Source organism: Rhinolophus hipposideros (genome assembly GCF_964194185.1).
Source record: "Rhinolophus hipposideros genome assembly, chromosome: 6".
NCBI classification, from domain to species: Eukaryota; Metazoa; Chordata; class Mammalia; order Chiroptera; family Rhinolophidae; genus Rhinolophus; species Rhinolophus hipposideros.
In genome coordinates, this window is record NC_138052.1 from 94,951,164 (window position 1) to 94,967,856 (window position 16,693).

General features: G+C 42.4%; 1 protein-coding gene across 2 annotated transcripts in view; it reads left to right on the forward strand.

Moving 5' to 3' along the window:
• Window positions 1-16,693, forward strand: part of DIS3L2 (DIS3 like 3'-5' exoribonuclease 2) — a 307,560-nt gene that overhangs the window by 206,598 nt on the left and 84,269 nt on the right. For both annotated transcript variants that reach the window (XM_081051782.1, XM_081051783.1), the window contains exon 12: window positions 10,252-10,359. In XM_081051782.1, the coding sequence (XP_080907908.1) occupies window positions 10,252-10,359 (108 nt within the window). The remainder of the gene's footprint in view (window positions 1-10,251; window positions 10,360-16,693) is intronic.

A 16,693-nucleotide genomic window follows, 5' to 3' on the forward strand; every position in this document is an offset into this window, starting at 1 on the left:
CAAAATGCTTTGAAGGGTGGACTAGGCGCTGGCATTGGTGCATAGTTTCCCAAGGGGAGTACTTTTAAGGTGACCATAGTGATATTCAGCAATGAGGTATGTAGCGTTTTTCCTAGGGTAAGTTCGCGAACTTAATTGTTAGATCACATATGTTCAAGAGGAACCAAACTGAAGAGATGCCGTGGCAAGACCCAGGTATTGATCTCCAATTATTGTTTCAAAGCAGCGCTCAGCAGCCCAGCCCACAAGAGCCACAATTTTTATAATTTTTTTTTCCAAAGATTTTATTGGGGAAGGGGAACAGGACTTTATTGGGGAACAGTGTGTACTTCCAGGACTTTTTTCCAAGTCAAGTTGTTGTCCTTTCAGTCTTAGTTGTGGAGGGCGCAGCTCAGCCCCAGGTCCAGTTGCCATTGCTAGTTGCAGGGGGCAGAGCCCACCATCCCTTGCGGGAGTCGAGGAATTGACCTGGCAACTTTGTGGTTGAGAGCCCACTGGCCCATGTGGGAATCGAACCGGCAGCCTTCGGAGTTAGGAGCACGGAGCTCCAACCGCCTGAGCCACCGGGCCAGCCCTTTATAAAGTTTTATGGCAACACAGTCATAAATTTATTTATGTAATGTCTGTGGCATGATCACACTTTAATAGCAGAATGGCATGCAGATTTACTATTGGCCTTTTAAGTAACGGTTTTGACCCCTGTTCTAAAGGGTGGGGGCTAATCTGCTCCTGACCTGCCCTTTGTAAGATAACCTGGAGTCTCCGAGATGGAAAAGCAAAGGAAGCCAAAGAGGAGTCTGGGCTTTTCCTCCTAGTCCTGATTCTGTGACTCCTCATAAGTCACTGAGTCTACAGACCCCCTTCGACAAGTATTTAAACACCAGTTGTCTGCCAGGCACTGCCCTAGGCCTGGGGACAGTGGCGAATAAGAGACCATACCACCTCCTCGGAGCTCATGAATTCTTCCAGGTTTCCTTCTCCTCCTTTGAAAGTGTTTCACCTGCTTATTGGGGTCATCTCACGTCTTTGGCGATATGACTTTCATTTCCTACCTACCTTCCTTGGTCCAGTTTTAGATTGCTACCCATGTTGGTTTGAACTTGCTGTCCTCGCCTGCCCTAGCACCTGACTTCTGGTATTAGCTCTTTGACTGCACTAAGGTGAGAGGGATATCCCCACCACCCACCAGCACATACCATGGCATTCTGGGAGCTGGAACCTTTTACCTGGCCCCATTTCTTACGGGCAAGAAACCAGCCCAGGTGCCAAACTGGCTCCATTCTGGGAACTTCCAAATGTCATCACCTAGGGAAAGGATCCAGCTGCCCAGTCTCCCTCCACTGGCAGCTCCCACATAGCTGGCAGAGGAGAAGCCAGGCTCTGAGCACGGCCCTCAGAAGCAGTGTATCCTGGCAGGTCAGTGTGCCTAGGGCTGCTGCTCTATAACTCCTGGGAAAGTTCATCCCACTGCTTGCTCCAGGTAGGCATATGTGTGATAGTTGGAAGATAGACTTCCAGACCTACCTCTGCCAGGTCCAAGAAACCATAATGTCATTTGGCCTTCGAGTGCCTCAATCATGTGCTAGCAATACATTGACTATGTTTAATATAACCTCAGGTTGGAGACATCTCATCCACACCTTCTGCCCGAAAATGCAGTTGGCTAAACCCAGCCCTTGCCTGGCCCAGGTCCTCTAAGGGAAGGGAGATGAGACTCCAAAATCACTCAAATCTACAAAAGCTATAATGTTATGGTGGAAAGAGAAAGAGAAGTAGCAATCTCTTTGAAGACCACATGAAATGAATAAATGTGAAACATTCTCCCTATACAGAAAAGTTTGCTCTTCAGATTCAGATATTTAAGAATTATAGTCACAATGAGAGCTTCTTCTAAGCAGGTGTCCTGCTTCTCTCGTCTAGCTGCTGCATTCTCCTTTTATAACCAGGAATTATGTTTCATAATCAGAAAATGAAAAACCAAAATTGGGTTAAATAACTTAAACGTGTTCTCTTTGCTTTGGTTTCGTGACTGTCACAGTTCTAGAATTTCTCGTTGGGATTGCAGAGTTGGGACTGTGCTCTGAGCTCTGCAAGTGGGAGCTAGTGGCAGAAGACCGGCGGCCGGAGAGTGGTTGTGCAGGGGCGCCCGCTGCCCAGCACTGCCCCACCTTGGCGGGAGCCCGTGGTGCTGGCCCGCAACCCTGGACAGCAGCAGCTGTGTCTTCGGATTCCTTGGAACCGCTGCACTGACCTTTCTTCCTACTCATTTTTGTTTCTTAAAGGCCTGTGTCCAGGAACTTTTCTGCTGTTTTCACTTTACTTTGCCTATAAAGGCCTCCTTAAAAGCTGGATGAGCTGTGTCCCTCCTCCTCCAGCTCCTCTGCTCTCTCATTTGGCAGAGTCGCTTCTCCCCACTTCATCAGGTGGGGACGGAGTGTTGCTTTGGGGGTAGGGGTCGGGGTGCGGGTGCCGGTTGATTTCCCATCTGGAGGGAATGTGGTCCTGATTTCTTTTCATTCAGTGCTGCTGACTTATATGTAACCAATGTCAGAGTCTAAGGAATTCTCCCAGAGATTGGGACAGTGTGCAATGAAACGGATCTGGAATACCACCTCACTGTCTTCTAACTGAAAGTCTTTTTGTTGGGATTTTATTCCCAGTAGTATGCATTTGGTTACTTCTGTTGACAGTAGGGTGTACTCAGGAGGAAAGATAAAATTAAATATTGTCCATTTAACTCCCTTGAAAAACACTCTTTTTGACAAAAGATAGATATCTGTTAGGATAGGGAACAGCTATCTACCCACACTTAGGTCTGTCCTTCTCAGACGGTTGTGATATCTACCCAGTTAATGTCTCCCACTGGCTTCTCTGAGAGGGAACTACAATGTAATTGTAAAATTTAAGGTAATGTTTTCAATAAGTGAATTGAATTTTGAAAGCAAAAGAAAACCTAAACAGTTGAAACCTAAACCTAAAATTTCTGCCTATTGGCTTCAGTACTTGTGTTATTTTAGGTGTGAAACAGCTCAGATGAAAGTTCGCCCATAAATCTCGGCGATCTTTTATTGGTCCTGCTTTATAATAGAGATCAAAGATTGGGATTGGAAGCTGTCTTAACGTGGAGTCCAAAGAGTTTTAAGATGTTCCTTTCTGACCCCAGCAGGTTGTCGGAGTGCTGGTGTTTTGTTAATGTCAAACTGTGTGGCTACGAGTTGATCGAATTCAGGATTCATGGAAGTGTTGATGGGAAAAAGAAAACTCTAGAAACAGAGACATTGGTTCCAAGTGAATTGTCTCTGTCCTCTAAGTTGTGTCAGCATGTGAGTGGGGAGCTAGCTGAGTGCGCCTTAGGAAACCTCGAAGTCCTCAGAGAAAGGGAGAAAAACTCATGCAGTTTTCAAGTTCAGACAGCCAGAGGGCACTGAGGGTGTGAGGCGCGTGTGGGAGCCAGCAGTGACCTGGGCCAAGAGGGCACAGGAGGCCCCTGCAGCCCCTCCTGGTGCTAAAGAACCCTGGGCGGTTGTTGATGGCTGCCCCACCTTGAGCTGTCGTGGCCCTCGTATCGCTGCTGGTCCCTCCCGTTGCTCCTTGCCGAGATGATGGATTCTTCCCCTCTGTGGCCCTTTCCGCTGGTCACAGGGCTGTCCTGGCTAACCCGTTGCTGAACTTGGCCAGCCCGCCCGCTGTGGCTTTAGCAGATGTTTCTGCTCTCTGAGGCTAATATAAGATTTTATAGTCTTGTTGGTACCCCCACCCAGCTGCCTTGGGCAGTAGTGTATTTACCTAAATGATCAATTTCTCTCAACTCTCTTAAGCCCTAGCCCAGAATGCTTAGAAAGTCGGTGTCCTATCATCAGTGTCCCTTTTTTCCAGCTTTTAAGCTCTGCCCTGACTCTCTGATCATGGCCTTGACACATGCTTAGGAAGACTTAGCACCTTTCATTAAGCCCCTTTCTTTTTCTGCTGATCAAATACCAACTGTGTGCCAGCTGCCAGGTATATAAAGATGAGAGAGGTGCTGAGCTTGCCCAGGGGAAGTCAGGAGGTGGGCATGTAGCAAACAGTTACAGTCCACTGGGCTACCTGAAGCTCCAGAGGGACTCCCAAGGTGGGAAAGTATTACAGAGGAGCGATAAGGCAGGTTTGCCCGGTTGGTGGTAGGAGAGGAACAGTAACAGCCAAAAAGACTTCATAAAGCTTTTGATCTTTTGAGCATGTCCGGGATATGTGACAAGTCAGGGAACCGGGGCACACAGGTAAAGTTAGGGGCCTGGAGTCGGGAGAAACGGACACAAGGAAAGGGCTGGAAGGATGCTTGGGGTCCGCGGAGTTTCACATTCTCATTTCCTCTCTGAAGAAGAGCTGAGGGTTACTGCTGAGGACCAGGGAGAAGGCAGTTGGGTAGGAGATTTGAGGAGAGGAAGAACGTTTTTGGAATAGAGTCTGAAGGGCACAGAGGAAGGAACTAACCAAATACAAGTGAAAGGACTGCCAGCTTCCACCGAGGTGAGAGCTGAGACTGGTTCAGTAATATGCCTCTACCCAGCCCAGTGATCTCCATCGTCGCTCAGCTACAACTTGCAAAAGCAGGAAAGGCAGATTGTAAAATTCACCATGGGGTCTACAGAGTTGGGACCGTGAAAATGAGGGCGTTTGAGAACTTTGAAGGGATTGCCCCTGTGGCCCCTGCTGAGTAGTGAAGGTGACGGAGGCAGGGCTGGACCCGATGGGACAACTCCGCAGCCATCAGAGGTTACAGAAGCGGCCACATGACACGAATGACAGCCGGCAGTTTCTCAGCTCCTGGAGAAACCTTCTCTTTTCCAGTTACCTATTGTGTTCTGCACATGTCACCCCTGCCTCAGTCTCTCCAGGTCGCGTGGCAGGTCTCATGCAGCCGCTGTGCTGTTGTCCAGACAGGTCTCCCCTGGAATAACAGGACTTGTAGTTGAGGAAGCAGCTTATCGGGAGTGGCTGCCAGTTTCCCTGGCCCCACCTCCCTTGGGGATCTCTGCTGTGCTCTGGACCGGACGCATGTGCACTGTGTCGTGGACCACGGTCCCAGCGATCTCAGCAGAAATCAGGCCGATTTATGAGAGGCCAGGACATGCCACCCCACAAATGTGATGGTGGTTCGTTCATTTCCCTTTGAAAGACAGAGAAATAACCACCTGTTTACAAAACTACATGAACACGAAGGCTATTTTCTCTGAATTCCATCTGAATTCTGCCCCAAGATCTACCGGTAGTTAAAGTTTATTAAAAGGAATACCCTTTAAAATGTAAAGATGATTATGCTACCTGAAAAGTTTGAATGTTTGGCTTCTTCCTGAGCACTTAGGTTCTTTGTCATCTGGCCACTGCAGTGTGAATTTTAAAATGTCGTCTTCCGTGTAAGATAAAGGGTGCCAAGCAGTATTTATATGTATAATCTGGGCCGCCACTGTGTATGCCAGTAGTGTTTAACAGGGAGTAACTAAGACAGTTTATCTTATACTTAAAACACTAGCTGCCTATCAAATTCTTGTGTAAAGACGTCTACCATGCGATTTCATAATTCTATGCGATGCAATAAACAGGAAGCAGAAAGCAGAGGTGATTCACTTCGTGGACAAAAGTCAGTCATTCATTTGCAGACTAGAAGTGCCTGCTGTGTGTCAGGTGCTAGATAGAGAGAAGAACAGGCGCTGGTCCTCATCCCTAAGATCCCGTGGTCCAGTGGAGGGCAGGGGCACAGAAAGAAGCAATTAGGATGGGTGTGTGCAGAGCTATGGAAGAATCAGGGAAGAGCAGGGAGGGTGGAGTGACCGACAGTGTCTCACTGCCTCGATTCCTTTTTGAAAAAGCAGGTGGGGGTGGGGTGGGGGAGTATACAGAACACAGTACGCGGTCCCACTGGGGGACTCTGTATAAGCCTGTAAGATGGTGATGAGCTGAATCTTAAAGGATGTGCAAAAGTTGGCCAGGTGCACAGCATCCAGAAAGGTGTTCCAGAAAGGGGGAACGACGAGAGCTGGAGCGGTGGGCAGGCCTGGCAGGGGAAGGGTGTGCAGTGAGCAGGCCCATGGGGCACTGGTGAGGGTGTGGGCGGGAGGGCAGCACCAGACTAGAAGCTGAAGGGGGCTGAGCCTGGTGACCAAAGACCCACAGACCGTGGCAAGGCCAGCGAGCTGACTTACTGGGCACCCTCAGTGTTTTACAAACAAGAACACCGAGCCTCAGAATCGGACTCGCTTGCCCAACTTGTACAGGAAGTGGTGGCCCCCTAGGGTTGGACCCCAAGTCTATCTAGCGTCAGAGCCTTTGCTCTTTCCCATGACTTGTGCTGGTGATGAGTCTGGACTTCACTCTGTTGGTTAATGGTCTGTAGACAATTTTTGCCGTGGTAAAGGCCTTTCTGCAAATAAAATCTTAACCCCAAACTCCAACATATAAAAACAGATCCGAATGTGTTTCATTAGCATAAATTTCTTCCATATTTAAATGTATAACACTTAAGAGAGCCACTAATGAAGACAGTAGCTTTCTTGTCAATAAGCCCTTTTATTTTCGAATAACTTTAGGTTTACAGAGAAGTTGCAAAGATAATACAGAGGGGTCCCACACTCAGTGCCCCCACTGTTACCATCTTACATCACCATGGTACGTTTGTAATAACTAAGATGCTGACATTGGAACATTACTATTGACTAAAACCCATAAAACCCATTAAATCCATTACTGTTGACTAAATTCATTTGGATTTCACCAGTTTGCCAGTCCAGTCCAGGTACCACACTGCTTTCAGTCGCAATGGCTTTATTTTGACAAACACTAAAACATGAAGTCAGGAATTACGTTACATTCTCGGATGCTCAATTTGTGATTCGCAGTCAGATACTGCCTTGTACACTTAGAAGAAATATCACCTATCTGTAAAAAAGCTATGAAGCCCTGGACTCCAAGCCTGCCCGGAGATCAGCTTGCTGTTACCAAAATACAATTGGTGTAATCATCTGATAATGCAGCCCAGAGAACTATCCAAGAATGCACCCCCAACAAACTCCGTTTAGTCTGACTCAGCTTGGCCCATCGTACAATATACCATAAACGGGGAGGCTTAAACAACACATTGTTTTCCCAATTCTGGACGCTAGAAATCCCAGATGAAGGTGCCAGCCAATTTGGTTCCCGGTGAGGACTCTTCCTGGCTTGGAGACAGCTGTGTCCTCACGTGGCCTTTTGTGTGTGTGTGTGTGTGCCGGGCAGGGAAGGGTGTTATCTCTGTCTATGGGATCAGGCCCCACCCCCACCTTTATGACCTCATTTAACCTTGACATGTCACGGTTCAGTCATGGGACTGCATGGTATTGAAACTTTCTCCAGTTTGTTCAGTATGTTTATGCAAGTAAAAATGCATTATTTTGTAAAACACTTGATCCGTGCAAGAAAATATTAAATATTTAGATCACATTTTAATATTCATTAAATAAGTTAAAGAAAAACAGTATCTTCTGAACAGATGGTGCAAAAGCGACAGTCAGAAAAAAATCCTCCAAAGTGCTTATCTTATAGAAGTTGTTACCAGACAATTTCACGTGGTCATTAGATTTTACAGAGGTGTTAAAAAGCATCCTTCAGAATAGTGCCAGTTAGTGCCATACAGTTATTAGTTATTTGTCACTGGTGTGGGCTGTGAGTTCTAGAGCTTGCTTTTCTGTGTCAAAGATTGTTTACTGAAATGGTACAGATACAGATACTTCACACAGAACAAGAAACTACTAGGGTTTGTTTTGCCTTTGCTGCTATGGAAACTTAACCAGCTCACTTGACCTCAACTAGAGCGCAGTTGCTTCTCTTGCCTGTTACTTCTCAGTTGCTTCACACCAGGTTGCATTGTTACCTTTGCTTAACACCGTACATCAGGCAGGTCCACAACGTGCGGCACACAGGCTGTTGTTGCTGCCGTTTTCAGTTTGGGAGGTGGGGCAAATGATGAAGACATTCATCCAGAAAACTATGAGAGAAGGAATAGATTTCAAGGTAGGAGAGCGTTTGAAGTACCTTCAGGAGACCCAGGTAGAAATACTCATTTCATCTTTGGAATTTTAGAGAAAATAAGTAACATTCTGGGGTAGCTGTAAGTCATCATTTGAAAGCAAATTGAAGAGATTTTTTTTTTTTTAATTAGAGAGAGTATACCACTGAGTCAGTTAATTATGGGATAGAAAGCTCAATAAAGGGAAGGAATAATTTAGGCTTAAAACCCTGTAAAATGAATGACTCGCTGACCACAGTAGTTCATCTAGGGAACCTGGCTTTATGAACCTGTCAGTGATAGTTCACTGGAGTATTCTGTTAATGTTCCAGCATGTGATTTGGTCAATTGTGTTATTTTCAATTACTGAAGCATTGATTCAGCAATTTTACTTTGATGAAATCCTGTCATGAGTTTATACTCAGCCCTTGGGTTCTTTTATCTTCCCCAGCTTTATTGAAGAATTATTGACAAATATATTTGAAGTGTAAATGTGATGATTTGATATACACATACATTATGAAATGATTGCCAAGATCAAGATAATTAACACATCCATCACTTCATGTAATTAACTCTTTTGTGTGTGTGTGGTGAGAGAACACTCAAGATTTACTCTCAGCAAATTTCAAATATACAATATCCTATTATTAATTGTAGTCACCATGCTGTACCTAAGATCCTAGAACTTACTCATCTTAAAACTGAAAGTCAGTAGGTACCCTTTGACCTACATTTCCCCATGTACCCTGCCCCCAGCCTCTGGCAACCACCACTCTACTCTCTGTTTCTATGAAATAGGTTTTTTGTTTTTCTTTTTTAAAGATTCCACTTATACATAATACCATACAGTGTTTGTGTTTCTCTATCTGGCTTTATTTCACTTAGCATAATGCCCTCCAGTTGTCACAAAAGGCAGGATTTCCATGTCTTGGCTATCGTGAATAATACTCTAATGAACATGGGAGTGCAGATATCTCTTTGAAGTACTTATACCATTTCCTTCTAATGTATCCCTAGAAGTGGGATTGCTGAATCACATGGTAGTTGTATTTTTCATTTTTTGAGGAATCTCCATGCTGTTGTCCCATAATGGCTGCACCAGTTTACATTCCCACTAAGAGTGCACAGGGGTTCCTTTTCCTCCGTATCCTCGACATTTGTTATCTCTTGTCTTTTTGATAATAGCCGTTATAAGAGATGTGAGGTGATACAGGATTTAAGAAAGCAATCCCACTTACAATAGCATCAAAAACAATGAATACTTAGGAATAGATTTAACCAAGGAGGTGAAAGAACTGTACACTGAAAACTATAAGATATTGATACAAGAAATTGACAAAGACACAAATAAGTGGAAAGATATCCTGTTCTTGGATTTGAAGAATTAATATTGTTAAAATGTCCATACTACCCAAAGTGATCTTACAGATTCGATGTAATCCCTTTTAAAATTCCAATAGAATTTTTAACAAAAATAGGAAAAAAAAACTATCTAAAAATTCAAATGAAACCACAAAAGACCCTGAATAGCCAAAACAATCTGAGAAAGAAGAACAAAGCTGGAGGTACCACATTTCTGATTTCACGGTATATTACAAAGCTGTCATAATCAAAACAGTATGATATGGCATAAAAACAAACACATAGGTGAATGGAACAGTTTACACAGCCCAGATACAAACCCACGTGTATATGGTCAACTTATCTTTGACAAGGGTGCCAAGAACACACAGTAGGGAAAGGACAGTTTCTTTAATAAATGGTACTGGGAAAACTGGACAGCCTCATGCAAAAGAATGAAACCCCTAATGAACACCACACATAAAAATTAACTCAAAATGAATTGAAGACTTACATGTAAGATCTTGAGTTCTTAAGTATATAGTTTAACTGGAATAGTTATATCCAAAGGTACCAGTCATTCTTGAGAGCTTCAATTTTAGTATATAGTCACACATAGTTGTTTTTCGTTGCTATGATGTAAGTTTTCCCTGTTACCAATTCTTACCTTTCCAGATCACAGTCCCATTTGATTCTGGAGGCTCATGGAAAAGTGTCAGGTGGTCTGTTCTTTCTGAGCCTTTCAGGACAAGAGCTGCCTCCATCTTCAGCTCGCTCTGGAAGCTCAAGCTGCTCACCAAAATTCTGCCCTCTGGGCTACTTCTAAGCCTGTGGGAAGTTCCTGCAGATTGAAGAAAGGTGCTCATGGGCCTGTCCTCTGTTTGCAGGTGGTCCCCATGCTTCCCAGGCTGCTGTGTGAGGAGCTGTGCAGCCTCAATCCCATGACCGACAAACTGACCTTCTCCGTGATCTGGATGCTGACTCCAGAGGGCAAGGTAACGACTTACACTCATGTCCGTTTCATTCATTGAGGCCCTGTTAAGCCGCCACTGTATTCCTGGCTCTGGGCTGGAGTCCCATGGTGGATGAGGGCCGTATAGGGCCAGCTCCCACAGAGAAGAACACGTGAGAGCTCCTACCTCTGAAAAGCTCTCAGTTCATTTACACGGCAAGACTGACCCTAAAAATTAGAAATGAATTACTTGTTTCTTGTCTATTATCAGTGAATCATAGACAATCTCTCCCTATTATCAGGTGAAGGAAGAGATTGTGTAAGCAAGGTCACGTGGAGTGGGTGAGTACAGGCGATTGGGTCTAAGTGTGGATTGGCCATGGCAGGAAAAGCAGCCTGAACTCAGTGAGGAGAGCAGGCCATTTGCAGGAGGACATTTAGGGGAAAGATGGCAAGTTTGGGTAGGTGAGGGGGGAATCAAACTATAGGGAGCCTCAAATTCCAGCCACAAGTGAATTGTAGGTGATACGGGTCCTCTGCCATTTCCTGAGAAAGGCGACGTTTATAAATATTAGTGCTGCATTAGTGCAGAATGACCTGGTGGCTTAAAGGTGAATTAAATTTGCACGCGATAGTACCTTAGTCAAGGCACAAGGTGATGAAACCATGGAGGGAGAACAGAGGGGAGAAGGATGCCAACAGGCATCCCCTAAATAGAGGGAATTAAACGAGACAAATAAATGAAAGATGACTAGGAAAAACTAGTCCCCTCCCCAAAATAGAAACAACTCTAAACATTCAAAAATAGGGTAATGATTAAGTAAGCTATGGTAGTGACTCAGTGGAATGTTATGCTTTACTAAAGCTGTTACGAAGATCATGTAAGAACATGGGAAATGTTTATGCTGTAAAATTAAATGAAAGTTAAAAAAAAGATATTTAATTATAAAGAGGTTCCAAATAAAGATGGAGGATCAAATACCCACATTTGCTTTCATTCCCTCCCAAAACCTCACTAAAACAACAGTGAAGAGATTTTTTTTAAAGACATAAACCCACAAGGACAAAGAATGGGAGAGGAGACAACGGCAACAAAATTTTGGAAGCTGGGAAGCAGATGGATGAGTGGTAACTGACTTAGCAGTCCTGAGAAAGCTGAATCCTGAGCCAACAAAAGAGAAAGCCAAGAAACAACCCACTTTACACAGCAGAACCCCAAAGAAATTCCGAAACTAACAGCACCAGGTAACTCTGTAAAGTGAGGGAGAAGTGGGTGAAGAGGAGACTAATTCTGTTGCTTGAAAGTTTATTTTAAAAGATTGCCCTTCCCATAACTTAGAAGAAGACCAGAAATTTATTCTCTGGACAGGGTAAAGTAAAGGATGTCTAAACTAAGGGACGCTAAACACACCTCATGGTGGTGGTACCTTAGGGGAGGTTGAGTGAATGCTGGCATACTGAATGTTAAGAATCGCAGCTTTCTTTTCCCAACCACCCCGGAATTCTGGTAGCCAAACCTACACCCTTGAGTCAGGAAATGGGAAAATCCTTCTCTGAGAAATCTGAGTAGCGAAGAAGATTTGAAGATAATAACCTCAAGAGTTTCCAAACCAACAGCCCAGCTGTATCTCCGTACAGTAAAGCTTACAATCGGCTCCACCCACACAAGAAGAGCTTTTTAGGATTTCACTAAAAATCAGCCTTTTAGTATTTCACTTTCATGTATGAAGAGACAATCAAGAGGAAAGCCTCTAACATAATACAGGAAAACCAAAGCAAATGAACAGAAAAAAGGCAACTAGGACAAAACACTACTATACAGGGAAAAGAAACGATCATTTATGTCCTCAGGGAATTGTTTTTAAGAGAAAGCATCTACGTATATCACAAGATCCAGATACTTCAAAAAAGAAATATTCATAGTAGGGGGAGAAAAGAGCTCTTAGAAATTAAAACCATGATAGATGAAATGAAGAAGATTCAGACTTCTGGTTGGCAGATAAAGTTGAGGAATTATCCCAGAAAAAGATAGAAAATTATAGGACCACTCCAAGATATCCAATCCAACATCTGTTCAACAAATATTCCAGAAATGGAGAACCGGAGGGGAAAGAAGTAATTCAAGGTAATGCCCCATTACTGGAGAATGTGACTTGCTGGGTTAAAAGAGTCCACTACGCAGCACTGTGGTGGAGAAACATCCTCTCCAAGCCACATCATCATAAAATTTCAGAACACTGAGGACACAGAAAAGAGCCTGCAGGCTTCTATGAGGCAGGAAACAAAGTCAAGTGCAGTAGGTCAAAACTCAAAATAACTTTAGACTTTTCTATCATAACCCTAGAAGCTAAATGATGATGAAGCAAAGCTGTCTAATTTCTGAAGGGCTATGATTTCTATGCTAAAATTCTGTACCCAGCTAAGCTATCAATAAAATGTAAGAGTAGAAGGTCATGCAAGGTCTCAGACATGCAACGTCTCAAAAAAAATGTACTTCTTGTATACCTTTTCTGAAGAAGCCACCAGAAGATGTGCCTCACCAAATAAGTAAATAAGGCAGGAGGAAGACATTGGATTCAGGAAACAAATACAGTAGTACCTCGGTTTTCGAACATCTCCGTTGATGAACATTTCGGTTGACAAACGCCGTACATTTTATGGATCTATGGTATCATTAGATAGTAAAATTCATGCTAAATTTGCAGTTTGTGGGTTGATTTTAAAGGTCTGGAATGGATTAATCCATTTTGCATTACTTTCTATGGGGAAACTGTGCCTCGGTTTTCAAACATTTCAGAACTCGAACAGTCTTCTGGAATGGATTACGTTAAAAAACCGAGGTATCACTGTAAACCAACACAGGAAAGAAGTGAAAGGATCATCTAGATCACAAATCGTCAGACTTTTCCCGCAGAAGACCAAATAGTAAATATTTTCAGCTTTACGGGCCATTTGGTCTCTGTTGCAATTACACAACTCTGCCATCGTAGCAGGAAAGAAGACAGCACATAAATTAATGAGCATGGCTGTGTTCCAGTAAAACTTTAAAAACAGGTGGCAGGCTGGATTTGACCCACAGGCCCTAATTTACTGGCACCTGACCTAGGTGGTGGTGAAGAAAGTCCTAGGGTACAAGCTCTACACTGTGTAGAAGACAGCTGGTCCAGATTGGAGCATTTCAGAAAGCTCTAGGAGAGATGTATTTGAGAAAATGAAATAGTTAAAATATCTATGGGTCTGAACTTCTTGAGAGATGATTTAGACTGGCAGTTACCAAACTTTTTGGTCTCAGGACCTGTTACACTAAAAAATTATTGAGGACCTCAAAGACTTTTTGTTCACGTGGATTCACTGCTTACAATATTAGAAATTAAAACTGATTAAATTTTAAACATTTACGTATTTTAAAATATTAGTTATCTAACTCATTATATGTTAACATAAATAACATCTTACGGAAAATAACTATATTTTCTAAAACAAAATTAGGAGAAGCTTGTTTTACTTTTTTGTAAATCTCACATCTGTCTTAGAGAAGACGTTAAACTGAGTTCTCATGTGCTTCTATATTCACTCTGTTGGGATAAGTTCTTTTGGTTGAAGTATGTGAAGAAAATCTGGCTTCAGACATACGTAATCAGAAAAGAAAGAAATGTTTTAATAGCTCTTTCAGATAATTGTGGGTATTCATCTTTGTACAACACCAGAATTCGACAGTACTTTCTTACACGGTAATTGCAGTCTAATATCTGAAACCGTGTCTGCTATGGGCTGAATTGTGCCTCCCCTTGCCCCAAATTTATGTGTTGAAGCTCTAACCCGTAGTGTGACTCTATTTAGAGGTAGTGCCTTTAAGGAGATAATTAAGGTTAAATGAGGTCATGAGGGTGGGGCCCTGATCTGATAGGATCAGTATCCTTATAAGAGACCAGAGAGCTTGCTCTCTCTCTCTTCCTGCCATGTGAGGACACAGTGAGAAGATGACTATCTACAAGCCAGAAAGAGCTCTCACCCGGAGCAGAATTGGCTGGCACCTTGATCTTGGACTTCCCAGCCTCCAAAAATGTAAGAAATAAATGGCTATTATTTAAGCCACCCAATCTGTGGTATGTTATGGCAGACCTAGCAAACTAATACAATTATCAGTTGAACTTTTCTTACTGAGTTACAGTAAAATCTATTGTCTGTCTTACACAGACATGGCTTTTTTTGAATGGCTTTTTTACCCGTGCATGATTTTTTATCATGTATTTAGAAATTTAGATCATTTAGAAAATATTGGCTTATTATGCTGATCTTCTATATGTAGGGACATTTCATTATATGGTATCAAGAAAGCACATTTGTTAATATCACTACGGATCTTAGTCTACGGATCAAGTCTAAGTATTAGGAAATACTGACACATGTATTATGTGGTCAGATACAAGGTTTCCAAAATTCTAATTTTTGTGAAAGCTCGTATTTTATCATTGGCAATAAAAAATGTCAGTTGTTTTCCTTGAAGTGCCAAATAACGATAGTTTGTGTGTCAATTGTTCCTTCAAGTAAAATGATGTTGTGTAAAAAGAGCAAGTTAGTTCAGCTCACAACTCAAAGTCATACAAATGCTTTTCCTCAAGATAACCATCATACCTCCGCATGCGGCATAAGTGAAAAAAACAAGTACTCAAGTTAATAACGTTTCCTGCTTCATCAAAAACATTCTTAAGTGAACCAGCTTTTTTCTCCTGCTAGTGAGGTGGTGAGGAGTACCCTGACCACTGGTACCCTTTGTTGCCATTGCCTTATTCATGCCAAGGCAGCAGCAGTTATCCCTGCCGGTGCTTTTCTATCATCAGTATAAATTTCAGCACATGGCAACTATGGGCAAATAATGCTTAAGTGTTATTATGAAAATACTTTTGACCTCATGGATCCCTGAAAAGGTCTCAAGGGTCCACAGACCATACGTCAAGATAGTTGGAAAGTTTGGGGTGGATTCATATACGTAGTATACAGAAAAACCAAGCAAATTAAAACAAGACAGTTGTTCATTCCAGTGAAAATAGAAGTTGTGTAGGAAAGAAAAGTAATATTTAATATTTACATAACCATAATAGCTAATTCTGATAGTTTATGATGTAACTTTATTGGGAGAATGAGGGCCTGGAACAGTTATGTGGGTTTTGTTGGGGGAAGGGAATGTATGTAGAAAGAAAAATAAATTCTCTTCTTCTATAGTGAAGTTTGTGACTAATGCCTAAAACTGAAAAATCAAGAAGTAGCACTCAAGTAGGTTATACAGAAATATGAAAGTAATACCAAAATAACCTGATCTGCGAAAACGGGTGACAGTGATTGCTCTGTGGGAGGGACACAGCGCTGCTGTTTTTCATAACAAGCCTTTAACACTATTTGACTGTGTGAACTATTGATACTTTAATTTTTTAAATTTTTATTTTGAAATATTTCACACATACATGAAAGTAAAGAACATAGCACAATACACCCCACCATCCCTGTCTCCCAGATTCAACTACTATCAACACTTGTTTTCTTTGCTAACGTATTTCAAAACAAACCACAGACATCATGTCATGTCACTCATACATTATTTGATATGTAACTCTAAAAAATTCAGCCATTTTCTTACACAACCACGATGCCATTAGCACACCTAAGAGTAATGTGGATGCCTTCGAGTCATATCCAGAATCCAGTCTGTAATTACATTTCCCAGATTATCTCTAATTGATTTGTCTGAACTGGAATCAAAACAAGTTACACACATTACGTTTGGTTTTTACGACTCCTCTATATCTGATTATAAGTTCCTTTTTGAAAGTCAAGAAGCAAACATGATCTGAAGTACAAAGAAGGAATTGTGAAGACAGTATGCCAGCAATCATATTTTGGTGGGGGTGGGAACATGCATGGGGAAAAACTGAATGGAAAAAGACCAGAAGGAAATAAAATAGAATGCCAATATTTGGTTGTATTTGGGTAGTAAGACTATGAGTAATTGTTTCTACTTTTTGTATTTTCTAATGTGTTTTGAAAACGTATTACTTTTATATTTTTATAAATGCTTGTTTTTGCGAAAGTTTAACTAAATAGAAAAGCCCATAGAAGAAAACTGACTTGAGTCAACAGAAAAGAACTTTGAATCTGAATTATTCCTGCCAGGGTCAAACCCAAGGAATAAAAAGCTGCCTGATCTAATGAGCTTCTAAAATATGAGATTCATAAAAGAAGCACTAGAAAGAGGCACTCTGAAAACTCAATTGGTCTTTTGGGTTTCTGTTGGAGGCAGTGTTAAGTAGCCCAGCTTTCTGGCATGAGGGGGCTGCAGAGCAGGTGTGAAGCAAGCACAGGGTCCAGGAGGGATGTTGGGC